At 49.7% G+C, this 27,589-nt stretch overlaps 10 protein-coding genes across 10 annotated transcripts; 6 read left to right on the top strand and 4 right to left on the bottom strand.

The window, feature by feature from the left end:
• Positions 1-1,079: 1,079 nt before the first annotated feature.
• Positions 1,080-3,892, bottom strand: N7509_013792 (DUF2461 domain-containing protein; the record flags this gene model as incomplete). Its single annotated transcript, XM_056638429.1, has 8 exons — positions 1,080-1,118; positions 1,388-1,528; positions 2,385-2,587; positions 2,683-2,753; positions 2,816-2,835; positions 2,964-3,017; positions 3,079-3,194; positions 3,301-3,892. The coding sequence occupies 8 exons, from the start codon at positions 3,890-3,892 to the stop codon at positions 1,080-1,082; spliced, it is 1,236 nt and encodes a 411-aa protein (XP_056481936.1).
• A 608-nt stretch (positions 3,893-4,500) lies between these two features.
• N7509_013791 (tRNA wybutosine-synthesizing 3 family protein) lies at positions 4,501-5,701 on the top strand (the record flags this gene model as incomplete). Its single annotated transcript, XM_056638428.1, has 3 exons — positions 4,501-5,031; positions 5,194-5,412; positions 5,441-5,701. The coding sequence occupies 3 exons, from the start codon at positions 4,501-4,503 to the stop codon at positions 5,699-5,701; spliced, it is 1,011 nt and encodes a 336-aa protein (XP_056481935.1).
• Positions 5,702-6,731: 1,030 nt separating this feature from the next.
• N7509_013790 (uncharacterized protein) lies at positions 6,732-7,548 on the top strand (the record flags this gene model as incomplete). Its single annotated transcript, XM_056638427.1, has 2 exons — positions 6,732-6,811; positions 7,155-7,548. The coding sequence occupies 2 exons, from the start codon at positions 6,732-6,734 to the stop codon at positions 7,546-7,548; spliced, it is 474 nt and encodes a 157-aa protein (XP_056481934.1).
• Positions 7,549-9,332: 1,784 nt separating this feature from the next.
• N7509_013789 (serine/threonine-protein kinase) lies at positions 9,333-13,292 on the top strand (the record flags this gene model as incomplete). Its single annotated transcript, XM_056638426.1, has 4 exons — positions 9,333-9,925; positions 9,980-10,708; positions 10,761-13,003; positions 13,060-13,292. The coding sequence occupies 4 exons, from the start codon at positions 9,333-9,335 to the stop codon at positions 13,290-13,292; spliced, it is 3,798 nt and encodes a 1,265-aa protein (XP_056481933.1).
• A 1,322-nt stretch (positions 13,293-14,614) lies between these two features.
• Positions 14,615-17,305, top strand: N7509_013788 (fungal specific transcription factor domain-containing protein; the record flags this gene model as incomplete). Its single annotated transcript, XM_056638425.1, has 7 exons — positions 14,615-14,658; positions 14,964-15,067; positions 15,119-15,277; positions 15,332-15,873; positions 15,951-16,224; positions 16,305-16,664; positions 16,773-17,305. The coding sequence occupies 7 exons, from the start codon at positions 14,615-14,617 to the stop codon at positions 17,303-17,305; spliced, it is 2,016 nt and encodes a 671-aa protein (XP_056481932.1).
• A 1,433-nt stretch (positions 17,306-18,738) lies between these two features.
• Positions 18,739-20,124, bottom strand: N7509_013787 (NAD(P)/FAD-dependent oxidoreductase; the record flags this gene model as incomplete). The annotated part of the gene is made up of 2 exons (XM_056638424.1): positions 18,739-19,839; positions 19,915-20,124. The coding sequence occupies 2 exons, from the start codon at positions 20,122-20,124 to the stop codon at positions 18,739-18,741; spliced, it is 1,311 nt and encodes a 436-aa protein (XP_056481931.1).
• A 416-nt stretch (positions 20,125-20,540) lies between these two features.
• On the top strand, positions 20,541-21,514 carry N7509_013786 (pyrroline-5-carboxylate reductase family protein; the record flags this gene model as incomplete). The annotated part of the gene is made up of 2 exons (XM_056638423.1): positions 20,541-20,583; positions 20,655-21,514. 2 exons carry the CDS (start codon positions 20,541-20,543, stop codon positions 21,512-21,514), a joined length of 903 nt encoding a protein of 300 aa, XP_056481930.1.
• Positions 21,515-21,622: 108 nt separating this feature from the next.
• N7509_013785 (uncharacterized protein) lies at positions 21,623-22,523 on the bottom strand (the record flags this gene model as incomplete). Its single annotated transcript, XM_056638422.1, has 2 exons — positions 21,623-22,346; positions 22,396-22,523. The coding sequence occupies 2 exons, from the start codon at positions 22,521-22,523 to the stop codon at positions 21,623-21,625; spliced, it is 852 nt and encodes a 283-aa protein (XP_056481929.1).
• A 430-nt stretch (positions 22,524-22,953) lies between these two features.
• N7509_013784 (uncharacterized protein) lies at positions 22,954-24,834 on the top strand (the record flags this gene model as incomplete). The annotated part of the gene is made up of 3 exons (XM_056638421.1): positions 22,954-23,097; positions 23,167-23,639; positions 23,703-24,834. The coding sequence occupies 3 exons, from the start codon at positions 22,954-22,956 to the stop codon at positions 24,832-24,834; spliced, it is 1,749 nt and encodes a 582-aa protein (XP_056481928.1).
• A 1,107-nt stretch (positions 24,835-25,941) lies between these two features.
• On the bottom strand, positions 25,942-27,414 carry N7509_013783 (proline dehydrogenase family protein; the record flags this gene model as incomplete). Its single annotated transcript, XM_056638420.1, has 1 exon — positions 25,942-27,414. One exon carries the CDS (start codon positions 27,412-27,414, stop codon positions 25,942-25,944), a length of 1,473 nt encoding a protein of 490 aa, XP_056481927.1.
• Between the last annotated feature and the right edge of the window lie 175 nt (positions 27,415-27,589).

The following is a 27,589-nucleotide window of genomic DNA, read 5'->3' as shown; positions in this document are numbered from 1 at the left end:
TGAGAAGGTGGGTGATGGATTCGAGGTGGATGTGGATGTAGATGTGGGTGTGTTTGATTTTTTTTGAGTTTTTATTTACGGAGTACATACAAACAAAACTCCAATGTTTCTTTGTTCCATCCGATTCTCGAGGGATTTTGGATCAGCTAGGTAGTACTAACTAGAATGTAGCTAGAGTATGTAGTGGGGATTGGCAAAGTCTGGGTCTTGGATTGTTTTCTCCGGCGATGGCATTGTTATTGGTTCTGTGGCCCAGAAACAAAGTTCTGTTTTTGTACTCTGTCTGATGTGTCTCGTTTCATAGAATGGGACAGGGCTGTGCCTCGACTCGTCAGCGTTAGGCACATACCCTAACCTAAGCCCAGGACCGGACCGCCTGTCGGAAGATTCCTACGGGAGGACTACATGTTTAGCGCGGATTGGCGAAGTGTATCGGTCGATTTGGACTGACAGGGATAGGAGGGGTACTGCATGGATGTAGAGGGGTAGAGTGGAGGATACTAGCAGCAGGATATGTAGCCCTACCTAGAGTAGTATGCAGATTATGACTGTGGAAAGGGAATTGGCTGGATCTCGATTCCTGCCTTGATGCAGCTAAGATGTGATCAGAGGCGCAGTGCAGTGCAGTGACACATTCTGTCTTAGTTGTTACTGCATGCAGGGAATAAGCCTGGGAGAGAAAGAGAGGGAGGGGAAAAAAGTATGAATTTTTCTATTTGACAGGGAGTAGTAGAGAAAACAAAGAGGGGAGGGGAGGAGGGGGTGAGTATGTCCCCAATTCCCCTAAAATGGCCTTGTGCAGAGCGCCATCGGGGTTCAAAATCTCACGATGTATGGACGGGCGAATTGATCGATTCCGGATTGTTTGCTTTTAGTTGCAGGCGATGTGAACGGAAACAAAGAGAAATTCCGGGAATTGAGCCCAGAGCCATGGAAGGATGGGAAAGGATGGGGGGGATGCAATGCAATTTCTCATCACTATCACAACGGTGAATGCCCGAGAGACGCGCCCAATCAAAGTCTGTGGGTAGACTTTGATGGTAGGCGGCTCGATCAACTGCCAAGGTAGGGGAATTGTGTTACGAATCGGGCATCACGACGCTGTTGAGATACGTCACCTGTTGAGGAAGCGGTCAGCGGTGGTCAAGGGCTAATCCCCAGTGTGACAAGTTGTGTAGCCGTGCAATCTGATTGATTGGGGCCGAGCATCGGGAGGGGATCAGAAGGGAGGAGGAGAGAGGGGAAAGGGAAAAACAAAGGGACCCCCCAAGTGGCTAGCTCAGAAAGGAAACGAGACTAGTCGAGACGGGGCAAAATCGGCGGGGACGGGGGCAGAAGGAGAAGGAGAGGGCGAGCGAGAGGGAGAAGAGATAGATCAGTTGCTTACGAAGGGCTCCATCACCGCAACTAGGGCGGCGATCCGATGTTGTGCATCCGCAGCCATCATATCTGCGTCAGAGATAGGACGACCCAGGGTGAAACTGCGTAGACGAAGCAATTGAATGTTTGGATGGTCGGCGTCGTAGCCCTGTATTCTGATCAGTATCGCTCCTCAGCTCAGCTTCAGCTTAGCTCAGCTCCAGCTCCAGCTTAGTATTCAGGAGTGTGATGTTTTGATGGTGTAACTGGTGGAGGAAAGAGAAGGAAGTTCATTCGACGGGCATTTTGGGACGTGGAGCCTGCGCCGTGTTGAACCATGGAACCATCGTCCTAAATGGGCCGAGAGAGAGTCGTGCCTGCCCTGTCTGAGTTCTGTGTCCGAGTCTGTGCCTGCCTCGTTTGTGTCGTTTGTTTTTTCTGCTTCGGCTGTGCCGCTTTGCTTTTGCCTTTGCCTTTACCATGTGCTATCGCCATTACCATTACCATTGCCATTGCCATTGCCATTGCCACTGACCTCGCCACTGCCATTGGCACACAACTCTAGCGTGTCTGAGGCTGCCGCGCTCGGTCTGGTCCGTTGCCCCCGGCCCGCGTGTATTGGCGGAGATCACAGACCCGGCTGGAACGCGTGACTCGTCTCCTCATATGGTACTCGGTGTACGATCTCCGTACACTGTACACGTTGGATGGTGCCTGAAATGACTGGCAATGATCATCACAAACACCAGAGCAATGGCGAGATGGCAAAGACAATGGTGATGGCCTTGGCGATGCTGATACTCTCGGTGATCATCATCCTCAATAGAAGGACCCGAGTCCGATCGGGCCTCCCATCACCCGTATGCAACACGGCGAGCCCCTTACCAACGGCATACAACTGGCAGATCATCGAGGAGAACAATTAAAGAGGCTGCAAAGGACAGGCATTCGATCACACCGGGGTTCCATGGTCCAACATGCTTCGGGAATAGGACTAGGCTCAGAAAAGGTGACAACTAACTTACCTTAGGCTTGGTTTTCAGGGCAGACTCTCGGTTATGATGGGCAAACGCCTTCACCACGGCTTCATCATCGTCTGCCGCTCCGCCGAGGAACTCCCGGCGCATCTCTGGCGCCCGGAGAAGCTCCTTCCATTGATCCGCGTACGCATCGATGTCCTCTCGAAGCAACCTGAGCGGTTCGGCCTCGGGTTGCCAGAGCCCGCAACCTATACCCAAATGGTGAGAAAAGAATGACGATGGAGAAAGAAAGAAAAAAGAGAGGCGGAAGAACACAAGACCAAAGAATGCGGAAGAGACCTACCAACAAAACATGAACCAGGTTGGAAGTGCACATAATACGCGGCATACGGGCCCTTTTTGCCAGTCCGGGACCTAGGGCTTGCATGAGTATCACTTCACATCATTCCCCTCTCAGGCATACACTATGAACTTACCACGCAGCTGAGAAATGAATCTATTCGTCCGTCAGCAGGGCTCCTGCACGCCGCTAACAACCATCACAGTCACACAGGGCAGGTTTATCACGCGCAGCGATGAAGCAGGGCAGGGGTAGGGGCAGGCAATGATGGGCCATGGGCATACCTTGTATGGAAGAGGATTCTTGCTAAAGCGGACGTCGCGGTGAATCCGAAAAACCTGGCTCTTGGTCAGCGTCTCGTCGGTGTCAAGGATTTGTCGGTGACGTGTTGGGGCGTACCAGGTCCTTCGCGGGCAACTCGGGGACAGTACTGTCATGTTCGGCGAGCTTGCCCGTTAAGGCTTCGACAAATGTTTCGAAATCCTTCTTCGACGCGCGGTAATCTGGGTCATGCCCTGCAGGATACATCCAGTCAGCTTACTCGATAACCGCGATGGCACAGCAGAGCCAGCCTTGCTTTGTCTGCTCTGTCCTGCTTGTATTGTGCATGTGTTGCTTTACCTTTGAGCCATTCCCTCTCGTTGTTCTTGGCCAGGTCCAGTAGGAACAGCCGGGTGTTGGGGTGCAACGTCTCATCCTCGTACGGCACATCACCGGGGTCGCGGGCCTTAGGTTTGGGAACGATGACCTCTTGTCCTGGAGCCAAGCCTGTGCGAACACCCTCGCGCCAGAGTTCCTTGCCCTTCAAGGATGCAGCATCAGATACCCTGCCTTTCCCTGCCTTGCCGCCTTTAGCCCGCGCGCCCTTCGTCTCCTCCTCGCTGTCGGGTTCGTCGTCCTGGTCGGAGGGCTCGTGGTCGTCCGATTCTGGGTCAACATCATTCTCCTCATACGCGGAGTGGTCCTCGTCCTCGTCCTCGTCCTCGTCCTCATCGGTGTCGCTGGCAGGTTCCTCGGACTCAGCGGAGCCCTCGGGTTCAAAGTACTTGCTCTTCTTGGTTGTGGTTTTAACCTGACTGCCAGGTAAGTCGATGTTGGACCTGACCCTCTTAACCTCCGCCTCCGAAGCGGACAGCCTGGTTGAAGCGCGTCGCTTTGGCGCCGCTTCTGGCGCTTGCGCCGCGGGAGCGGCCCGGGACGATCGTCGAGACATAGTAAATATGGAAATAGATGTGTGTAAGATGTGTATAGAACTGAAATCAGATCCCACTATTGCCCCCTTTCTGCCCAATCACCTTACGGTTTGCTTAAAAGTAGTGTGTATTTTGTAGACCTTGTTTGTTTCCCCCGCCAATTCTGCTCTGTTTGCTACCCACTGCAAGAGATGCACAGCAGAGATCAATTTGTTGCGCCCGGAAAAAGGAACTCCAAATTGATTCCTGCGATGGTTCTGAGAAATGGGTATAGGTGAAAAGAAAAAAAAATCGGGCGACAAATGAGGGCAGTACACCCTTTTTAAACCGGCTTTTTAACCTGGGTATTATTATGTTATTTTGCCCTTACCCTTACCTTTTATGTACTGCGTAATACGAGAGGGACCAGCGTGACTGCTCTCCGCCTTCCATTTTCTTTTTTTCTGCCATGTCCGATCGATCGATTTGGATATCAAAGATACCCTGACGCAATCACATTTCTATTCTACGACTATTTACAGAATAAAGCATACACCCAGGAATCAGACCTTCCATTGCACTTCTCAATTGAAAAAAGAGAAAGAAGAGCATCCCCACGACCACGAGGCCCCAAGGTCCGACCAAAGCAATGGCTCAATCAAACCAAGAAAATATCCCCCCACTCTTCACGACCCGCAAGAACAAAATCATAGAAGAGCTCGCCATCCCAGATGAAGACTATACAGATCTGTCACCGAAGGGCTCCGTCGATCTAGGCGTGCGGGATTTGATCCGCGATATTAATGCTTTGCCTGGCTTGGTCACGACGAGTAGTTGTGCGGGGCGCATTAGTGTTTTTCTCGAGGGGAGGAGGGATGTCGGTTCGTCTGTCGTGTCTGAGCAGGAGGGTCCAGTGAAAGAGGCAGAGACAGAGGCGGAACCAGAGGTCCGAGATGATCAAAGAGTTTTTGCTCCCTCCGGGGGGAAAGGTGCTGGGAGATGGTTGTATGTTTCGCATGATCCGTTTCCTGGGTTGAAGTCCAATTTATCGAATTCGGGTTCGGATTCGGCTCCGACTTCATTGCATGAAGCTTTTGGCTTGATTCCTGGTGATGGAAAACCGCCAGCTGTTAGTGCTGGGAAGTCGTTGAGACTTGTTCGTTTTCATTATGATCCATTGGTATGTGTTTTCGCCCATTTTCATTTCATTTCATTTCGTACTCCTTCGGGTACATTGTACATGTCCTCCAAAAATGCCTAGCAACATCTCCATTCCTTCTTAAATCTACATCAACACGCGACATTCCCACATGCGCACACCCACCCACTAACACTCACCCAGATCCTCCACGTAATGGCCGCCACCCTATCCCACGCAAGTCCCGTCCTAGCCGCAGCATCGGCCTCCGGCTTCCGCGAAAGCGGCCTGCAAAGCCTCCGCTGTCTCGAAGGAGAGGGTACCGGACCGAGTCCCATCGTCGCCGTGCGCTCAGCCGGTCTCCAATTCGAGTCTGTGATTGGGTATTGCGATGACGAGGATGAATCATCTGCCGGCGAGCCTGTTATTCGCAGTCTTGTGACGAGAGGAGTATCTAGCCATGCTGATTGCTATGTCGGATGAGCGATTTAAGGTTAATTCTGAGCGCAGGGAGAGGTTTAGAGCTACTTTGCTTGAGGCTTGGAAGGGGAAGGGGAAGTCGAAGCCGGAGGATTGGGAGGATCCTGTTGCCCGTAGGGAGAGGAAACGGGCTGAGGGGCTGGCGAGGAAGAAGCTTTTGGAGAGCCAGAAGGTTCAAGATTCTGGGACTGAGGTAGGGGTTGAGTCTGCTGGTCTAGATCAAGATGTTTGAAAAAATAGAACTATTGGAATGTTGGTTATATGTATATAAAGTTGAAATGGTCGTTCGAGTTACTAAATCATGTATAAATGTTTTCACACTGAAGTTTTGTTCTATAATACAGTGACAGGTTGCCCATGGAAATTTCCATTGAGACAGTCGTCGCTGGATTCAATTTTGAGAGATCCAAGATAGTAGAAGTCATGACCGAGCCTTGTCAAGGGGGGGTTGTCGACACGCTCTCTCCATGATGAGGTTTGGGATACCCACGTCCCGAGGCCCTCTCCATTTTTCCCCAAGGAAAAGGCATAGAACGTCTGTTGTAGTCAATTATTTAAAGCTGGCTTTAACATTGACTTTCCAGGTACAACATACACTTGGCTCGCTAAACTCGCTTAGCCCGCGTAAATCATCATACCTTCGAGTGCGTCGCATATATGATGAGCCCCACCATTTCTAACTTAGCTCTAGAGACTTTACTCTCTTGCCCAGGTGGTTAGAAGAAGCTTTTCTTCCAAGGAGATTTCATGAATTGTGTCCTTTAGTTTTGAAAGATCTATAGTCGGGATAGAATGTGATACGTGCAGTGGTGTTCGATATGCACCCTGAGATAGCCCAACACCTTCACTATCAGGACGAAAAGAATAGCCCCCACGACCCGACACTTCTTACTTCCAACAAGGCCATGACTAGATCAAAGCCCGAGATCCCGGTCGGCTTGTCCGAGGGGCCGAAGAGCAGAGGGCAAGGATCCGGCAGAGTCTAGGTTTCTATGGAGTACTACTGGCAATCAAAATTGACCAATACCTTCAAGTTTTCATCTCTAGTAGCTACTAGTTCATGACCGAGTCGGTGTATAAATACCTACCAGTAAGTGACCACCTGCTACTGTATATATTTCCCATTCCAAGGTTCTTCCGACCAACTTGAACTCCCCTCCGCGCGTTACCGCTTCGACCTCCCCTCACTCGACCAGAAATTCAATACAACTTATTGAACCTCCAAGACTTGAAGTTCATACCCAAGTGGATCAAAAACAATTATGGCCGATATCAAACCCCCTTTCACCAAAGAATCCGCTCACCTGAAGGTCAAAGCAGCCCAGAACATGTGGAATACCCAGTGAGTTTTCGATTTCCCTTGCATCATGACTTGACCCTATGGAACCACATGGACCAAGTAAGGGCAACCGCCATCCATCCCTTGCATTCCTCACTCCCTTCGACTCTCCGTCCGTGCGAGGTCCTGAGCTCATATGGTCGCATGCCATTTCGCGTTTCTTCCGTGGTTTCTGGCTTTGCCCTTGTGAGGGGGCGATCGTCTGATCTATTCTCTCGTTTTCCTTCACATTTTCCCTTTTGTTTTGTCCCCGAAGATGACGTAGTACATACATACACACACTTACAATCTTGTACAATCTTGTGCAAACAACTTGAACACATCTAACAAGTTACACCAACACTAGGGATCCGTCAAAAGTCGTCAACGGATATACGCCAACATGTATCTGGCGAAACCGCACAACATTTTTCTCAGGATCGGAAGCGATCATTAAATTTCTGACAGCAAAGTGGAAGCGCGAGAAAAGTTATCGTCTGCGAAAGGAGCTCTTTGCTTTTTGGGAGGATCGTATCGCCGTGCAGTTTTGGTATGAGTTTCAGGATGCGGATGATGGAATGAAGTGGAAACGTTGCTATGGGTTGGAAGATTGGACTTTTGATCGGGAGAGTGGCAAGATGCGTAAGCGCATGATGAGCGGTAATGATATGCTTCTTGGATCTGATGGGAATGGGGAGGGACGTTGGTTTGTGGATGGGGTTGATGTTAATGAGGTGCATATCGGTCCGGAGCACTGGTAGTAGTGCACCACTTCAAGTTTTGGATGTTTAAGTTCACTATAGTTTCGATATTTGTTTATAGCTATTTTCTTTCGACGCGATAGTAGTAGTAGTTAGGGCCAGAATGTTAAAGTTCTTTTTCTACCTGCCAGTGGATTATATTTAGTAGTTTATGTACTACTTCTATACCTCACCTGGGCAGTTTGATATATAAAAACCCTGGAAAGCACCAGAGCCACATCCGTCCACGACCGTGACAGTTCCAAGCCCCGGAGGTTCTACGCTGCCTTGAAAGATTTAAATGCTAAGCAATGATTGCAGATATTTGCCAGGGCGGTAGTATATCATGACTTCCATTTCCATTTCGTTTCTTTGCATTTGCGTATTGTTACTCTACTACTAGTAGAGCCTGAATATATTTATGAAGGTCCAGGACGTTCAGAATAGGGCCCGGGGATATATTAGGATGCTCAATAAGTACCAGGCAATTTTCTGAACTCTGGAACTACTCAAGGAATTATAGCTTGAAGATGATCGAGGACATGAGGTCGAGGAATAGGTTAAAACTACTGGGGGCGGCTCGAAGCTGACAGAAATGAAGCTCTCCACCGTAGATAAAGGGTACGGATAACAATCTTAATGGATAAACAGTGACGAAGGACTCAACAAGAAAAGCAAAATTGATCTATTTCTCGTTTTACTGAATAATAGATGATACTGTTCGATCAATAGGAGCTCTGAGTGTCGATTATCGTTATGGCGACAGAAAGACTAACTATATGCACGGTCGGTGTCAGCGGGTCAATAGCAAAATAAACACTCAATGGACGACACTATAAAACAGAAGTAGTATCTCATTAGACTTGAGAAGGGGTCTAGGGAGTGGAATGTCGAAGATAATCCTCACCCTTGAGCCCTTGATCGGGATGGAATGCGTCGACGACCCTTCCCCCACCATAAACATATCTCAATTTTCACTGAGGAGCCTCGAATGTACAGAAGGATAAGGTTCTATTACTGCTGGCAATCTTTTGGAATAAATCTTGTTTCAGATGTCTGAAGAGTAGGTAGTAGTGGTTATATGGTTCACACTAGGTAACCGCTCAACCTGGAAACTACTATAATAAGGGAGGAGTAGAGAGAAAATGAAGAGAGATTAGCATTAAAATAACCAAAATTGAATTAAAAAAGAAAATTGGAGCAAACTAGAAAATAAACATCATAGTAAAGCAACAAATAAAGCAGACTGGGTGGTAAAGAAGTGTAGTGTAGTGTAGTGTAGTGCACTACTCCAAGGAAATGACGGGAGCATTCCAGCGTCGTTGTCAGCGGCAGGAATCTTGCTTGCTCTTCCATTCCTCACCTCTTCACAACAAGTCATGTTGAGGCATTCCACGTCAGGACCCCCCCACCCCCCCAATCTCCCAGGTCTCTGAAGCCCAGTCGACCGCGCCGTTTTCTTTCTCCAGTCTAGTTCTCTCACCAACGGGTCCTCACCTCCCGCAGCTTTCATTCGACTCCTTCGACCTCGCGATGCCGTGTTGACCAGGTCCTTGTCACTCTTTACACCTTCCGGAATCTACTGGAGCCGATCTTTACAGTCCTTCATTTTCATTCAAGACGCCTGTGTCAACGCCATTCCGTGTTGAATCCCACTTCAATGTGAGCAGGAGACGGGGAAGTATACATTGGAACAGAGAGGCTAATACATAGTCTACCCAGCTTCTAACTGAATCACCCGTCCAAAAAATCGCCATTTGATGCCAATTTGACGAAGAAGAGTTCCAGCCCCAGCGACCAAAGCGATGGATCAATCGATGCTGGATCTGAACGATCCCCATCGGAGACGTCAGCCTTTGAAAGATGCATCCGGAAGAATCAACAATGCGAGGTCTCCCAAGCCCGAGACACCAAGGGTCCACGTCGCGGATCTTGATCAGCTCAAGACTCCAGACCAGATGTCCATCATGACTAGTCCGACTCCTCGGGACAAGGAGAACCACAGACTGTCGGTAGTCACCGACTTCCAATCCGACTCGGCCCGCAACTCCGTTCTATCGGCTGCATCTATTCTATCGAATAAAGGAAAACGCAAAACTCACGTTGGACCATGGCAACTCGGGAAGACCTTGGGCAAAGGAGCAACCGGTCGTGTCAGATTAGCCAAGCACGCCGTCACCGGACAGACCGCAGCTATCAAGATTGTCTCCAAGAAATCAGCCGCTATGGTTCAGAGCGAAAGTATCGCCGCAATGGATCGCAACGTCAGCAACTTTTCAGGTTTTACTAACGCTCGCCACATGCCCTGTGGAATTGAGCGCGAGGTGGTCATCATGAAGCTCATCGAGCATCATAATGTAATTAGTCTGTACGATGTGTGGGAGAATCGGGGCGAGCTGTAAGTGCAGAGGAGACAAGAAGAGTCATGGATATGAACTGACAAATATGACAGTTATCTGGTTCTCGAATACGTCGAGGGGGGGGAGCTATTTGACTACGTGTCCAAGAATGGTCCACTCCCAGAGGAAGAAGCCGTTCGCCTGTTCCGCCAAATCATTGCAGGATTGGGGTACTGCCATCGTTTCAACATTTGTCACCGTGACTTGAAGCCTGAGAACATTCTGCTCGACTCCCACCACAATGTCAAACTTGCAGATTTTGGTATGGCGGCCCTGCAACCCGCAGGTCACTGGCTCAACACCTCTTGTGGAAGCCCTCATTATGCCGCACCGGAGATTATTTACGGCCGCAAATACCGCGGCGATCGGGCGGATATGTGGAGCTGCGGAATTATTTTGTATGCCCTTTTGACGGGATACCTTCCCTTTGATGGTGGCGACTTGCCCAACACGTTGCGACTGGTTAAGAAGGGCGAATATATGATTCCTTCCGAGTTAAGCGATGAATCCGCCGACCTCATCCAACGAATTTTGCAGAAACGGCCAGAGGATCGGATCTCCATGGCTAACATTTGGCAACACCCCCTCTTGACCAAGTACGAAAAGCTGCACAACGCGATGACTGATCAATACATTGGTCCTCCGCCCAAGCTCTCTATCAAGGACTGCGGCAAGCCAATCTCCTGTCGCCAGGATATAGACATGGACATCTTGCGAAACCTACAGACACTGTGGCATGATGTCAAGCCAGATGCTTTGATCGACAGAATCCTTTGCATAGAGTAAGTCGCATATTATTTTACGCGTAAGTTTGATGCTGACTAGAAATTCCAGACCAACCCACGAGCGAATGTTTTACAACGCACTTGCCAAGTTTCGTGATGAACAGTTGGAGAATTACCAAGGCCAACCGTTGGAATACTCTGCAAGTGACTATCACCATATATCCCGTCCCGGAAGCAAGCCTCGCCGAGGTCGTAGCCAGAATGGACGGAACAGCTCAAAACGTCGATCTCAGGTTTCCGTGGTCAAAGACATTCGTCACAGGATAACCTCGCCGCAGGAGCCCAAATCGTGTGCCAGCGTGGAGAGCTACGATCCGTTCCGGTCACCCAAACACCATGCGACATTGAAGGAGGCTAAATATGCCCAGGTCACGATTCACAGGGCACTAGAAGAACATGCTGAGATGGTCGCCTCGCCCGTTGTCAAGCCACCTCCATCAATCGTAGAGGAAGAAGAGCCTGATGAAGATGATGATGGAATTGAGAACTCACCCTTCACGGTTCTACAGAAGCGAAAGCACAAGCCCAGCTCGATGAAGTCCTTCCAATCTTCCAAGGTTCCCCTCTCCAGTTCAAGATGCCCGGGTCTATCCACCCACTCGACCAGCTACCGTCGCAATGTATCTTTCCGTCACGCACGCAACAAGTCTCAAGGATCGACCAAGCCAAAGAGGAGAAAGACAGGCCAGAACCAACTACCAAACCCACAGACCGATCTCAAGAGGTCTCCAAGCGCCGCCAGTCTTCAGATGATTGCTGATGGTCATGACATACCTCCGATGCCGAGTAGCCCACCTCTCCCAGCCCAGCCAACTGTTGTCCGACCAAGCGGGGTTAAGGTCCGAAGCTTGGGTCAGGCCAGAAAGGTTAGGGAGTCAGACATAATCTGGAAGGAAGACACCCGGAAGGTATCTCATGAACTCAGTCAGATTTGCGAAGAGGCGTTCAATGGTAGCTCTGTGACCACCATCCGCACCGCCAGCACCGAAGCCGGATACGAGACACCCGCAACTCCAGTCTCAGTTGCCAGTCAGGAGCATTTCGTTAAAGTTCCGATCAAGGCATCGGCCGATATATTGAAGGCTACTCCGAAGGAGTGCGGTCGCTCATACAGCATTCAGGAACTCACTGAAACTCGACGCAAGCTTGTGGAGCACAGCACGGGTCGAAGTGATAACATCCCGGGATACCTTTCTGGCTTCATTGGCCATCTTGATCGCTTAATCGAAGAAGATCAAACACAGCACGACCATCATATTGATAGGGAAGACAGCAATTTGCCAGTGGATCACTACCTCGTCGCGGAGGAAACCTCACTTCCCGTTATCACTGAAGAGTTCGCCAGTCCTGTCCGTGCCCCCCGCGAGAAGACCCCCAAGCTCAAGCATAAGCCTCGTTTGCCGCCGCCTGGGCAGCGTGGAGGCGATGCTCGAACCACTATTCGGATGGTCCCGCACAGCTCCCTGCGGTCCATGGATGAGGTGAAACCCTTGATGATTCGCAAGAAAATACCGGGTATGGTATCGGATTCCCCAGAGAAGGAAATCAAGGATTCCGGTCGCAATTATTCCGCCAGTTCCCGACAGACTCGTAATGTCTCTGGCTTGGAGCGAATTGACGAAAGCCCTCCATCCCCTGAGCGCAATACAGGTTCCTACAGCAAGAAGTGGTCGTGGTTTAAGACCCGTTCACACGTTCCTGACAGTCCGCCATTGCCTCCTCCCAAAGAACGTCAGCAAATCATTCCGAGCAATGGAACAATTGTTCACACTCCTGTTGACCTGACGGGATCGCCTCCCAAGCCGGAGGAAGTGCGAGCCCCTACCCGAAAGACGTCCATGGAACGCTTCGGTGGTACTCTGCTGAAGAAGCTGATGCCAAAGAAGTCGAACAAAAACATGGCTCAGTCTGAGACGGGTAAGTCATCCATCCGCGACATTCTCGAGCATACGCTAAGCCATACCAAAGACAAGGACAGACCTTCTTCAAAAGATCAAAACCGCAACTCTGCACTCATGTGCAAGGGATTCCCCGACCCCGAGAGCTCCTTCGAGGCCGACGATCTCCATAGCCCGCCTTCGATGAAGCGGCGCTCTATCGCTAACCACAATTGGTTTGCCCGTGTTTTCCAGATCAAGCCAGCGTCCCGAGTCATCGCTCTCAACACTTCCAAGGTCAAGAGTCGCAAGGAAGTTTACAAGCTGCTCCGTGATTGGCGAGACTACGGCATGGAAGACGTGTACATGGATAAGAGCAACAGCACAGTTCACGGTCGAGTGAGCGAGGCTAACTGTACGTTTCGAAAACTCGCCCTATTTTGTTATTGATGTATACTGACCATCGTATAGTCCTTCGTCTCCGAGAGGTGGAATTTACTGCTGAGTTCTATACCGTACTTGAACATGGTCGCCAAGCCAACCTCAGTCTGGTCCGTTTCAAGCAGGAACGTGGCGCTGCGTCTTCATTCAACAAAGTCGTTGAGACTGTTCAGTCTATGCTGAAATCCCGAGGCATGCTTGTGGAAGACCCTGCTCGGGCCAAGAAAATGTCCCGTGTGCTGGACACGGTTCCTAATGCTTAATCATTGTCACAAAACCTCCCATTCTCCAGTCCCCTCCTCCACTTTCACTCTTATCCAACTCTTACGACACACCATCCCCGACACTCGCTCAATGTCCACTCTCTCACCCACCCTCTTGCGTTACAGCCAGCAAAACCACCCATTGCATTTTCTTCCTACCGTCTACACTCGCTTGCATCCAACCATCCCATCTACGAGGCTGTCCCATTGATAAGCCTCACCCACTCGTTCATTAACTGCACTCCAATGCTTGCTTCCTCCAATCAAATCTCCCTCTGTCTATCAGTTTCCCAACTTTATTATTTTTATTTTCTTTTTCTTTTTTTTCCCAAAAATATGAGGTCAATCCTTTTCTGCTACCCACCGCATGTCCATTCCCCTTGATCACTTTCCGCGTCGTCTTCTGCCATCGTGATTGGACTATACTGTACCAGGGCGTAACTTGAACTAATACATAATCGAAGCGGGTGGGCGTGGGGTTGTGTGTATGTTAATGGATGAAATCAGACGTCTCTTTAGTTGAAATTCTATTTAGTCAATCCTCCAGTCTAGTCCAGTCCAGTCCAGTCCAGTCTATGCATCACCTCCACCGGCAGCCTTTCCGGCGGGTTTTTGCTTATCGGCGGGTTGGATGCTCCAAAAGGGTTTAGTGCGGCAGGTGACCGGGAAGCCTCCCGACGACCAACATCCGAGTACAATTAATGTTGCAGATGTGCAACTCACCTGTCCTACTTCAAGGACATGGATCTAAAAAAAAGTGGACTCGGTCTATCTCCGGGGTAGAAATGACGGAGGAGGGGGAGGGGAAGGACGCTGCCAGCCCTGGTATCCCCGCTAAGATGTGCATCTTTGGAGGCGGATTGGGGTCATGCGCACGTCGCTTAGACCTCGACGTAAGGCACCTTCGAAAAAAAGCACTAGAATTTGCGGCATGGTCGGCAAATCAGTTGACGCAAAAGGTTAAACTTTGGAGAAGTAAATAGTCTCACATCACTTTCCCAGCCCTGTGTGTGCCATACAAGGAGAGAGTCGAGGAGGGGGAAATGCGAGATGAAAGATAGGATATCATCACCTTTCTATAATCATTATAACAATTATGACCACTCCACTCGTAGTAATGCCCAGTGGCAATGTTTCCCTATCAAACAGGCTTATCTGGCCCAACCAAGGCTAAGGTGGCCAAGGCAAAGCAAAGTTGGCGGCTCCGGCTCCACCGGGCGAGATTCCCCCGCATTTTCGTCAATTTGATATTTCGCTTCATTCATGCAAATGTCCCTCCTAACCTCCTCCATTCATTCCATTTGCACACATAATTCATCCTCATGGCAGGCAATGGGCCGCGAGTCACAAAACGTTCCTTGAATGCGTAGGTCTTGGCCCCCAGCCTTGCATCATAAGATTCTTTCTGATCCTGATCCTGACTCTGACCTTGTCTCTAGCTGCACCCGATGTCGCAGACAGAAAATCAAGTGTTCGGGAACACAGCCGTGTGACGGTTGCAATAAGCGAAAATTAACTTGTATCTTTGATGATCGCGATCAAAAGATCCTGGTCACTCGAGGGTAAATGATTCCTGTAGCTCTGGTGCCTGCCCGGCTCCCTCCCCGCCACCATCATTCCTAGCCCCCAGGAGGCGTGATAAGAAGACACCTGGCTGAAACAAAGATACAGTTACATCGACGAATTGCATCAGAAGATTGCTAGTCTGCAGCAGAACGGCGAACGCATTGATCCTAGTCCACTCAGCCCAGATTATGCAGAGGATAGGTCTCCCGGTTCGTACTTCCGTGGGTTCGCTCGTGCATTTCAATACTCATGCATCGCAGATCTCAAACATGACTCGCCACAATTGTCCCGCTCATCAGTTCACGACCATGAGGAATCTCATCAGTTACATCAAGAGATTGAAGATCCAGCTTCCGGGCTCACCAACCCGCTTTCTACAGGCCCTCCGGCCTTTATGTCCGCAGATAATGGGAGGACATGTACGTCGGAAAGCCACCCGCTAATAACTGCAATGATTCTAATCCTTTTGCAAGTCTATCTAGGAACTTCCTCGAACTGGTCATTCGCTCGTCGGGTACTGAGCCTCACTCACGAGCACATTTATCAAGAGGCACTGCCGACAGGGGCCTTGATATTTGATGGCGCAACCTACGATCTCGGATGGGATGGCCTGCGAAGAAGCCACAGCACGGCCGAACCCCCAGCCGTTCCCACTTATGACCATGCAATGTACCTGATCAACGTCGTCAAGTTCCGCTGCGGGCAGCTGTATCATCTATTCGACGAGAGCGAGTTCATGGCTAATCTGCAGGAGTTCTACTCGGAGCCTAAACCCAACGCAACCACCGGGTTGTGGTATGTTCATTTTCTTCTCATTCTTGCTTTTGGAAAGGGGTTCGTGAAGCACAAGGTTCAAGGGAATAGACCCCCTGGAGCGGACTACTTTGTCAAAGCGTTGGAAATGCTGCCGGACGTGATCGTCCTTCATGAGGCACCGATCGAGTCCACAGAAGTTATGTGCTGTATTGCGCTTTATCTGCAAGCGTTGGATTGCAGGTCATCAGCACACAACTATGTAAGTCATCCACCAAACAGACTCGGAGACTTGCGGACTTGAATCTGGAATATACCGACTGACCCATCCTCCCACAGATCGGACAGGCCATGCGAATGGCCATGGCGGAAGGAATGCACACACAAATGCCGATCGAGTATCTCGGTGAGAATATGGTTCAACGGTGTCGCAAGATCTGGTGGACAGTATACATCCTGGATCGCGAGATGACCTCGTTGATGGGTCTCCCCCAGACCCTAAACGACGACCAAATCAACACTCTCCTCCCAACATTCCCAGGTTCAATGCAGCGCACAGCTGCCATCGGAATGCACATCCGACTTTCTCGAATCATCGCTGAAATCAACGGCTGTAAGTTGTGAAGAAAAGTCACAAACGGAATTCTCCAAATCAGAGATACCTTTCTAACATACGCCCTTCTTCTTTCACAGCGGTATATGCCATCGACGGTCGCATTAATCGAAACTTCCTCCTACGCACAAAATCCGCCCTCGCAAATATCGCCAGTCTGGCCGATGAACTCCGACGAGCATTCCCACTGCAAATGGATCGCGAGATCAGCGGTGTTTCTAGAATTTCTGCATATCTTCACCTCCTCTACCACCAATGTATCGTCCTCGCAACCCGACCGCTCCTATTCTGCTTCCTGAAAATCCGCTTCGAGTCGCCTGAAAATTGCATCGAGGTGCTCAATACTTCCAGGACTGTTCGAAACTTGATCCAAATGAGTATGGACTCTGCTCAGCAGATAATTTGCATCCTTCACAGTCTCCAGACTGAGGGCCTTCTAGGTAAGTCGAAAGAAGAAAGATAAAAGAAGATGTCTACCCCCTACATCACATCGCTATCACCATCTTCCGCACTGCAATAAATCAACTAACAGTATTTCCTCTCTATAGAAACATTCCTCTCCTTCGACCTCGAATCAATATTCGTCTCAACAGTCGTCCTACTAATGGGCCCAGCAATCGACACCCGCTGGACATACCCAATCTGGCTCGAAAAAGCCTACACAATCTTCGAAGAAATAATCGAAAGTGGAAACCTCCTCGCAAAATTCCGTCGCTCAGAACTCCACCTTCTGGACGAGTTACTGAGCTGCTTCCCACAAGAACATCCGCGATGTCTATCCGCGCCCGTCTCATTTCCAAACAATGTTCTCAATAACAATTCTCAAGTTTCCCTGGCTAGTTCATTCCCGCCCTCCGGACAAGCACAGCCTACTGCTTCTACTGCGCAGGCACAACTCGAGCACGATATTCTTTCTGATCCCGGCGTGGGTGTGGGTGTGGGTGTTCCTGCTTTGGATGATCAGGAACTTGGGTTTACGAGTCGTTTGACTGCAGAGCAGATTATGGCTGTTGCGGATTCGATTGAGAGTATTGATACGGAGTGGATGTCTAATGCGATGATTGAGCATAGTATATGGTGAGGATTGGGTTCTTTACTATGAGCAGGATGCCTCTTTTCCTCCCCCCCCTTCCCCATTATGCAGGGGTGCATTGCGTGTCTTTGGTGGATGAGGTTGGCTCAGACTACTAACTGGTATTCATGATGGATGATGTTGATGATGATGTACAATGAACCTTTGAAATGAATTGACTAGAATTTTAGAGAGGATTATTTTGATGGATTGGATTCTTTTTTTACCAATGATAGCAGACTTAAGTGCATGAACAGAATTTATGGTTAACAGATATGATACGGAAGTAGACAACTAGAAGCTGTAGTTATTCTAGTTCGTTTAAAGAAAAGAAGAAAAGAAGATCAAAACTCAGCATTCTCACTCATCCCTCCATAACAAACAGGACAATTCCCTGCAACCTTATTATGCCCTGCCTCAAACCACCGCATAAAATCACGGAATGACTTGGAACTGGGTACAAGAATCCTCGTCATGGGATTTATGCAATACTTTTGGTTTTGGTGGCCGACTCGGAAGCGAGACTCGGTACATTGCACAATCTCTATGATGAAGAAATGACCACAACCACCACTTCCGGTATGATCGAGGACTTTCAAGAGACACATGTATGAATAATTGAAGTTGATAACCAATATGCGATTTTTGAACCACCTGTTCAATATTAATATTAGTCTTGCTTTGCTGTATCTTTTTCCTAGCAAGTTTCTAACATTGATGGCCGTCTTGCAGAGTGATACGAAAGTTTCGCGGAAGTGGTAAGATATCTTCTCTGTAGAGAGGTTGCCTGATCTCGGAGACTTTGAAATTTAGGATAATATGAGTGTATATTTAGAGCGAAGTCGGTTCTGCAATGACAGCGCAGACGCGGGTCGATGCATGCTTAAAAATGATTGTTGATTTCTCGGAATCGAGAAAATTAATTGTAAGGCAGATATTCATAGATCAAATATGAATGGTTTCATCTGGAAGAAAGGTTTCTTTTTTCCAATCCATGAAATATAAAGTGTACTTGCGTGGCTACTCAAATTCGCTGCCATCATTCAATGGTGTCTCAAGTTGATTTGGAAACACCATGTTGATGTTTCAATCAAAATGAGACAATGCAAACGCAGTATGAGAAGCACCAAACAAGCAACTCAACTTGAATATACCAAAGGTACTCTAAAACATCTGACTGACTCGAATCTCTTTCAGATTCTTTTTGAGATCATGGAATTTTATTGTGTTTAAGCAAAGAAAGGAATCATCACATGTGTTATCTTATTTACGATTAGTTTACCTTGAATCTCTCAGCTGAGTACTTTTAGCCGTCAACAAAGAGCACAATACCAAGATTCTTGGTACTTATTCTACTTATAAGGCTTTGTTAGGAACAAAAAGAACTCTGAAACAAATTCACAATATTATCATTGAAGATTCTAAATTTGATATGCAAAGATCTATAGCTTGGCCTTTGATGGCAAAATACTTGACAGCTCCTTCGATGACCCGAGGCGCCAGCTCACATCGCCGCCCCAGTCACCCTTGCCCTCGCTGGAAGGGGGCTGCTTCCAGCGCCACCGGGCAACAGGTTGTTGACTACCCGGTGCCTCAAGCATGTCCGTGAGGAACGTTCCGGCAATAGGGAACATTTTGAAAGCATGGCCCGAGTCACCGGACATAACGATGACGGAATCAGACATGTTGGGAATATAATCGACGATGAAATCAGAATCATTGGTATCAGCGAACCAGCAAAGAGATTTCTCGACGAAAGGCCTGTCCGCAAGGGAAGGCAGAGTCTGCTTCAACAGTTGTCTCAATTGCTTCTCATCCTCCTCTGGCAAGAAGGCACTCTCTTTCAAGGTCTCGGGAGAGTGCGAAACCCCTGTTTTGGGATCAGTGTTGATATAACCACCACCCATAGGACACATCTTCAGTAGATTGGTCTTTGGGTCTGGTTTGAAGAAGAATCCCAAATCACGCGCGTAGGTAACAGGGATTCCACGAAGAGCAGACGTCTCCTCATCAGTGAGATGCACATGCGCAACAGACCACGACTTCGCAACGACCGTTTGTCCAAGTTGGGGCACCAAGCGACCGGCAGCGGCGCCAGCAGCAACGATTACCAACGAGGCGGGGTGGAAACGTCCATTCTTTGTGCGGATACCGGCGCACTTCTTGGCCGTGGCAGTGGAAACGTAAACAAGCTCGTCCACTGCGCCATTTTGCTCTCCCAAAAAGAATCTCACACCGGCTGCCTGGGCGGCTCGGTATACACCAGCGAGAGCGGCACCAGAATGCGCGTAGCCGTCGAAGCGATTGAAGTATCCGTTCCAGCCGGTCAAGGGACCGTCAAGCTGCCAGCAAGCTTGTCGGACATCCTTCACGTTATCTAAAGGAACGACATGCGGCTTGATTTGCGCATCTCGCTCGGCAGATGCACGGAATCTGTTTAGAGTGTCGGTGGCTTGTTGAGGAGCTGCGCCTGATACACAGTGCAGAAAACCGACTTGATGGAAGTACGGCGCGAAAAGGGGGGGTTTTCCAAGCTTGGATGGCTCTCTAAAAGATCCGTATAGTTAGTATCAAAAGCTTCTTCGCCATTAGATCAGTGATTGAGGTCATAGTCATACAATTGTCAGATCTGTGTAGAATTGATCCTCGTACTCTGCCCGCACGATCTTGTTCAGATCATTGGCGGCCGAGAAGCGCGGGGGAATATGGTCATCTTTCTCATAAACAGATACATTGGAATATCCCTTTTGCACGAGTTGCAGCGCGGTTGAGAGACCAAAGGCACCTCCACCGACGATGATGATCTGGTCCGTCTTGGAAACGCCCATGATGGAGACGATGCAAAAATAATTGATTCCCTATTCTTCCGAGAGCTCCGAGTCTCTTTACGTATCATATATACCCCGCAGACCATCGTTTTCATAGTCCAGAAACCGGCCTGTCATGCGACACCAGCGAGTTCGTTGTCAAGCGCGCGTTATCGGGCATCGGAAGGCCTACCGAGTGGAGTTGATGAGGGGGAGAATTAACATTTGTAACCAATAATCGCCACATCTCCACAGGGCGCCGGGGGGTCTTCCGAGGTCAAGCTGCTCAGGTGGCAGAGCTTATCTGCATCAAAGCGGGGGAAATTGGGGGGTATCTTTGCGACTGAGCTGGTGATTCTTCTTTTTTTTTCTTGAGATTGAATCTTGCTCAATCAAAGCATTCTCGCCAACTCACAATCAACCAGACTATTGCGACCATGGCCGAAGTCAAATTCACAACACTCTGTCTCCTGGGATGTGGTGAGTACACGATTTCCATCTTCAATTGAAGTTGGTGTCCCAGTTCAACAGCGGGGCTAACGAGGTTGCAGGAAATCTGGGCGGCGCAATCCTCGACAGTCTGCTCAATGGCACCGAAAAAGAGTCCCTCTTCACTAAATTCATCGCGTGCGTGCGCAGTCAGAGCTCAGAGGAAAAGCTAGCAGCGCGATTCTCCCAGCATCTCGATAAATTGACCATCAAGCGGGGAGACAACACCCTAGCCGTGCGCGAAGCCGATGTGATCATCCTGGGAGTTGACCCAACCGACATCGAGTCGGTCCTGTCGCAGCAATCCCTCCGCGAAGCATTGGGGAAGAAACTTCTGATCAGCATCGCAGCTGGTTGGACCAGACAAAAGCTCGAGCAAACCATCTACGGCAGCGAGACGACCAATGCCAATAAATCCGACCGTGCGTGGGTGGTGCGAACTCTGCCGAATATTGCCGCGCAGGTGTCTCAGTCTCTCACAGCCATCGAGGTCTCAGAGCCTGCTCCGCCGGCACACTACCTGACTGTCACAAATGCGATTTTTGAGCGGATCGGAAAAGCTGTTCAGATCGATCCGAGGTTGATGAATGCTACCACGGCTGTTGGAGGATCGACGCCGGCTATGTTTGCGGTTATTTGCGATGCAATGATCGATGCGGCTGTGGCTGTGGGCGTTCCTCGAGACCTGGCACATACAATGATCTTCCAGTCGATGCAAGGCACTGCGGCAATGCTTCAAAGTGGAATACATCCGGCTTTGCTGAAAGACCAAGGCACTTCTCCCGAGGGGTGCACGATTGGAGGTTTAATGGTGATGGAAGAGGCTGGAGTACGAGGATCTGTGGGCCGGGCACTGCGAGAGGCGGTTACTTTAGCTCGTCTGATGGAGACGCAGGAGCATGTCAATGATACTCGACGTTAACTTGTTTAGAATTAGACGGATGTTGGAGTTGTTCATGATGAAACCAAATAAAAATTCATTAACACATGACACATATTTCTCTACTATTCTATTCTTCTCTCCGAGTCATTATGAATTCAACTTCTCGTGAAACATTGATCGAAGCTCCAAGTTCGCAAGACAACCAAATCCAAACGCAGGTATAATCCGAATACAACGGGTAACAGTCGTAGAAGCCAAATACTGCTGTGAGCGCTTCACACGATCGACCAAAGGCACTGTATGCTGTCGCATATATAGATCCAAGCCTAATAAATGCAATGGAGTAGCCACTAATTGCGTCAAAACTGGAACAGTCAACTGCGTAATGACAGGCTTTGCATGTGGATGCGTCGTCAGAGAATCAGGAATGATCTCCGACAATTTGGGTGCGAGCGTAAAGGAACCGAAGATGGTAACGCTATCGCGCAAAAGAAAAATCGCCGTCGCAGCTCGAGCTACGGCGCGGTTTTGCACGATGGCTGGTCGTGCGACGTCGAGGGCTCCAGCTGCTGCCACAGGCGCGGCTCGAGTACCGAAGATTTTCGCAAATCGCATATCTTTCCATACGCCCAGAGGGACATTTACCGCCGTCGTGGAAAGAAATGTAATCATGCCTGTTGATGAAGCGCTCATCGCATTGCCGATGGTGTCTGTTCCGTTGGCGACGGTAAAGGTAGCTGCGTAAAGGGCCCAGATGATGCCAAATGGTAATTGGAAGACGAATCGGGCAGGATGCTTGAGTGCTGCTGTTGCATGATTTCGAAGACCGCGAAGGAGAGATTGGTTTAACAGGGATTTCTCGACCAGCGCTCTATACAAAAGTTAGAATTAATTGTAGACTGCCTTGAAACGCCACTCACCGATCGATAATTGTCACTGCAGGTGCAACTAATGTCGCAGAAACAGTTGCAGCACCGATATCAGCTGTGAGTCGACCTAATAATGATCGTTCCCATTTATTTTGGTGTTTGTTTGACCTCTGTTCCATCGCTAGGTCACCCATCTTTCCATCGTGAATCAAGCAAACCTACTAGAATAGAATGGCGGGGAAGGAAACCAACCCTCCCTTCTATCACAACAAAAAAGTCGGTCCGCCTGACCGGTGGTTTCTTTTACTCGATTCTACCTTTGCTTATCGCATTGTTTAATGTGGGGAAACCAGGTCTAAGTGGCCATCGGGTTCTCGTCCCGATGCTGCACGCGCCGCATCGCATCAACGCCGACTCCACTTCGTCATAGCTCCAGTCTATTCCAATCTACTCCAGCCCCGTTTATCGCGGGGTAGCTTGCTGTTTGCCATCGGCCATGCTCCCGATAAAAAAAAAGAGTTGCTGGAAATGCTGTGAATGCGTCTTAATAAAGATCGCTTGGTTCGCCAATATGTTGCCTCTCGTTCAGTTCTCCTTCACACAGCCGTCATGTCCTCCTCTACTCTCATGAACATGCGCACTGCGCGATCCTTTGCTCCTCGTCTCCGTCTGAACCCTGCTCGTCCTTTGGTTCAGCTCCGAGGCAAGGCCACTACTCCCTTCCGTCTTCCTGACCCTCGCAATGAGCCCAACGTGAGTATATCATCCTAAAACTTCAATTAAATACTTGAAAGTGCCACCAACTAACATCTTCATTGCTAGCCACTTTACAAAAGAGGCTCCGAAGAGCGCACCAAGCTCGAGGAAGCTCTGGTCAAGCTCCGATCTCAACTTCCTGTCCAGAGCAGCGTTTTCTACAACGGCCAGGCGCAAAAGTCTGCTCAATCGTGGGATCAACCTCTCCCCGCGGAGCACCAGACTACTTTCACCAACTACCCTCTGGCTACCAAGGAGCAGACCAAGGCTGCTATTGATGCTGCTCTGGGAGCTAAGCAGTCATGGCAGGATACCCCCTTCGTCGACCGGGCTGCCATCTTCCTGAAGGCGGCTGAGTTGGTGACTGGCAAGTACCGTTATGACCTGATTGCTGCCACCATGCTGGGCCAGGGTAAGAATATCTGGCAGGGTGAGATTGATGCCGCTGCTGAGCTAGCGGACTTTTTCCGTCTCAACTGCAACTACGCTGCGGAGATTCTTGAGAGACAGCCTACTCGCGGTAGCGATGGCATGTGGAGGTGAGATCCAGCTACTCAGTTATCTTAATTGTATAGAATTAGAGCTAACCCTTGGAACCATAGCCGTCTCGACTACCGTCCTCTCGAGGGCTTCGTCTACTCCATCTCCCCCTTCAACTTCACCGCATTGGGTGGTAACCTGATCTCAGCACCTGCTCTCATGGGTAACGTTGTTATCTGGAAGCCCTCTCCCTCCAATGTCTACGCCAGTCAGCTCGTCTACAACATTCTTCTGGAAGCCGGTCTCCCAAAGAACGTCATTCAATTCGTGACCGGTGACCCCAAGACCATCACCGACGTCGCTCTCTCCCACCGCGACTTCGCCGGTCTGAACTTCATTGGATCATCCGACGTCTTCCGCTCTTTATACGGCCGTATCGGCGAGGGCATTGCCAAAAAGACCTACCGCGAGTTCCCTCGCGTCGTGGCCGAGACCAGCGGCAAGAACTTCCACCTCATCCACCCAACCGCCGACATTTCCAGCGCCGTGAACCACACCATCCGCGGCTCCTTCGAGTACCAGGGCCAGAAGTGCTCCGCCACCTCGCGCGTGTACCTGCCCGAGTCCCGTGCCGAGGAGTTCCTCACTGGCCTCAAGGCCGGCGTCAAGGAAATCACCATGGGTAACCCAGACAAGGACCTTGAGGCATTCATGGGCCCTGTCATTCACGGCCGCTCATTCGAGAAGATCAAGTCCATCATCGACCGCAGCAACAAGGATCCCTCCGTCAAGCTGATTGCCGGTGGTGACTATGATGGCTCTGTCGGATACTACATCAACCCAACCGTCTACCAGGTTGACACACCCGACCACCAACTCTTCAACGAGGAGATCTTCGGACCCGTTCTAGCTGTCTACGTCTACCCCGACGCCGAGTGGTCTTCCACCCTGAAGAAGGTCGACGAGGCCGGTGGTGGTCTCGCCCTGACCGGCGCTGTCTTCGCTCAGGACCGCACTGCCATCCGTGAGGCCGAGGACGCTCTCCGCTACTCCGCTGGCAACTTCTACATCAACTGCAAGACCACTGCTGCCCTTATTGGCCAGCAGTCCTTCGGTGGTGCCCGTGCCAGTGGTACCAACGACAAGGCTGGTAGCTCCGATGTGCTGCGCCGCTTCACCAGCCCCCGCCTGATTAAGGAGGAGTTCTTCCCCCAGACTGGATTCACTTATCCCAGCAACCACAGCATCCACTAGATTATGATGAGTTATGATGTTGAAGCGTGTACATGTTCGACTGTATAGTTTGAAGCCCGTACTAGATTTTCTTTGGAGTTAGTTCAAAACTGCAATTTATGATTATTACCAGTGAATTTGGACGAAGTAGGCATTGGGCGTAGAAATTGAATTATTTTGAATAAAGCTTGTAGGAGAACCGAATATCGAATGCGTTCGACGATGGATTCTATAATTAGAGGAATTTTCATATATTTCAAATCTCACCTTGAAAAGTCCCCACTAGTAACTAGTACAAGCAGTATAAGCCCTAGCCCTCCACCACCACCTCCACCACCATAAGCAGAATACCCCAAAGCAACCCCATTAACAACGAAATCGTAATCAATTACTTCACACCCTTACAATCACTTCATTGACCTTCATCATACCCCTCCAACCCCACCAATCCAACCCCCTCTCTTATCATCCCAAAACGGCAACGCATCCCCCCAAGCTCCCCGCCCCGCCAATCTCAAATCATCCGGGGAACACAAACCCGCCACACCCAACTTTGGATCACAAACCCGACATCTGGAAAGTCAGTTTCAATCTACGTGTATCCACTCGGTAGCCTTCCCGTAGGTCACCAGATGAGATGATAATTCCTGCAGCCCAACCTAAACTTGAATACAACCTAGCTTATCGTATACTTGGCAGTAGTAGATTGTGTGCGAGCGATGCAGATAGGGAGCGAGGGGGTCTGATGTTGAATTTTGGTGTAACTATTACTGGTGATGCAAGGATCGGGGAAAGGGTGGGGTTTGATGAGACGCAAGTGTCAATGAGAATCCATGGATGAGATTTCTTTTTGGGATGTTAATCTTCAATATTGATTGTGGGTGGATAAGTTGGGGTTGATTGACTAGTATACTTCAGACAGTCCGGTAGGAGAGCTGAATAGCAGTTTAGATTACAGTGAAAACAACTTCCAAATTGCAATGCTCCCAGAGTAGACATCAAAACTTGAACATATCATTGATCTCATAAATCCGATCTGAAAATTTCGTAAATTCTATCCCATGCCATCCCCAAGTCTAACCTAGCAGGCGAGATATGCCATATCATTCAATTCCATGCCATGCCATCTTATTTCGAAAAAGAAAACATCCCCCTTACTCTCCTCCCAAACTCCCCCTTCAAAGCATTATACTCATCACTCGTTCGCAAAACAGCATCCCGATTCTCAATCGCCCTCCGCAAAAGATAGGCCAAACACTCTCCCATTCCACCCCAAGTAGAACACTTATAAACCTCGGGACTCCCATCCGACCCCTTAAGCTGAAGCAACGAGAAACTAACCTCATCGGACATTCCATGCAACTGAGCAAAGCCCACCGGCACAGTCGGCAGACCCGCCGCAGTACGCTGCTTGTGCAACTGGTGCGCCGCCATGACACTTTCCCGATTATGGCTCGCAAGGAACAAATTAACAGACGGCCAAGCCTTGGAGGAGCCAAATTCGCCGATATTTTGTTTCAGCGCGCCAGTTGTGATGGAATTGTATGCGTTATCGGTATCTTCTTTCGTGTCATGGATGAGAGATCGTTGATCCGAAGCGATATATGCGCCACGAACAAGTTTAAGACCTAGTGTGAATCCTTCGGTTTGGGCAGCAGCCAGGTGCTTGGCCAATGTGTCGGAGGTACTTTTCAGATAGGCTTGATAAGTGTTGTAAACGAGGGCGTAGCCGTTGCGGTTGAATTTACGCATTAGGTCGAGCGTCATTCGCAGGATACCCCATTGGAAATGTTGGGACTCGGCGTCGACGAGGATGCGGACATTGCGCTTTTCGCACTTTGTGCAGACTTCGTCCATGGCGTCGAGCATTTGTTGTGGGGGGAGGTCACCAACTGAGAAAGCTTTTGTAACTTGAGGTCCAGCCCCGGTAAGTTTGACAGCCAGGTAGTCACCATCCTCCAATTGCTCGACAGTCTCAATGGTGCCTTTCCGCCAGGCTTCGATATTGGCACAACGAGCTAGCGCCGGGTCCAAGATTTCGCCCTTCTTCTGTGCTTCCAGGGCCGCGACTCCGAGACCCTGCTCGGAGCCGGTGCTGTGGTCGAAGACGGTCTCCTTTGCGTAGGTCATGATCACACCGCGGAAACCCATGTCTTTCAATTGTTTAATGGTGGCCTTTGTCTCGGCGCCATTCTCGCCTGCACAGAATTGCTCGTAGAAAGTCTTCTTCAGAAGGCCGTGGAGGATGGGGTTGCGGTCCACATTCAACAAGAAGCCCCGGTTAGGCTTGGAAAGGATAGACATGGCCCATAGGGAGGGGCGCAGAAGGAGGGGCTTGGATGAAATGGCGGAGACAAGAAGAGATCGGAGAAGAACCCAATTAGGAACGACGGAGAGAGGCGGAGGAAGGGGGGCTTGAGTAGCAGCAGTAGCCTCGCCATGGACTTGCAATACCGAGGCTGGTCGACGCTGCGAGGAGGAAGCAAAACGCCTTTGCTGCTTAGGACCCTTTGATATCTGTTTCGGGAGTATAACGCATCGCGCAGCGAGAATCTCGCTCGCACGAGGGACCGGGGGCTTTCCAGCCAGCCAGAGAGTCATTGCTTGGAAGATAGCTGTGTGGAATTGGAATTTATATTTGTGGGTTTTCCCTAGCAACTCTGGAAGATATGGTGCTTGTGGCAAGTCGTTGCCAGTTTATTTATCGTTTCTACCCCGCCTATCCAGCTTCCCCGCGGTCCCATATCCAGATGATCTCGTTATCTGAGAGCAAGGA

Source organism: Penicillium cosmopolitanum (assembly GCF_028827165.1).
Source record: "Penicillium cosmopolitanum strain IBT 29677 chromosome Unknown utg000012l:1.0-3308103.0:1.0-3310761.0, whole genome shotgun sequence".
NCBI classification, from domain to species: domain Eukaryota; kingdom Fungi; phylum Ascomycota; class Eurotiomycetes; order Eurotiales; family Aspergillaceae; genus Penicillium; species Penicillium cosmopolitanum.
This window is presented reverse-complemented; position numbering and strand designations above follow the sequence as displayed.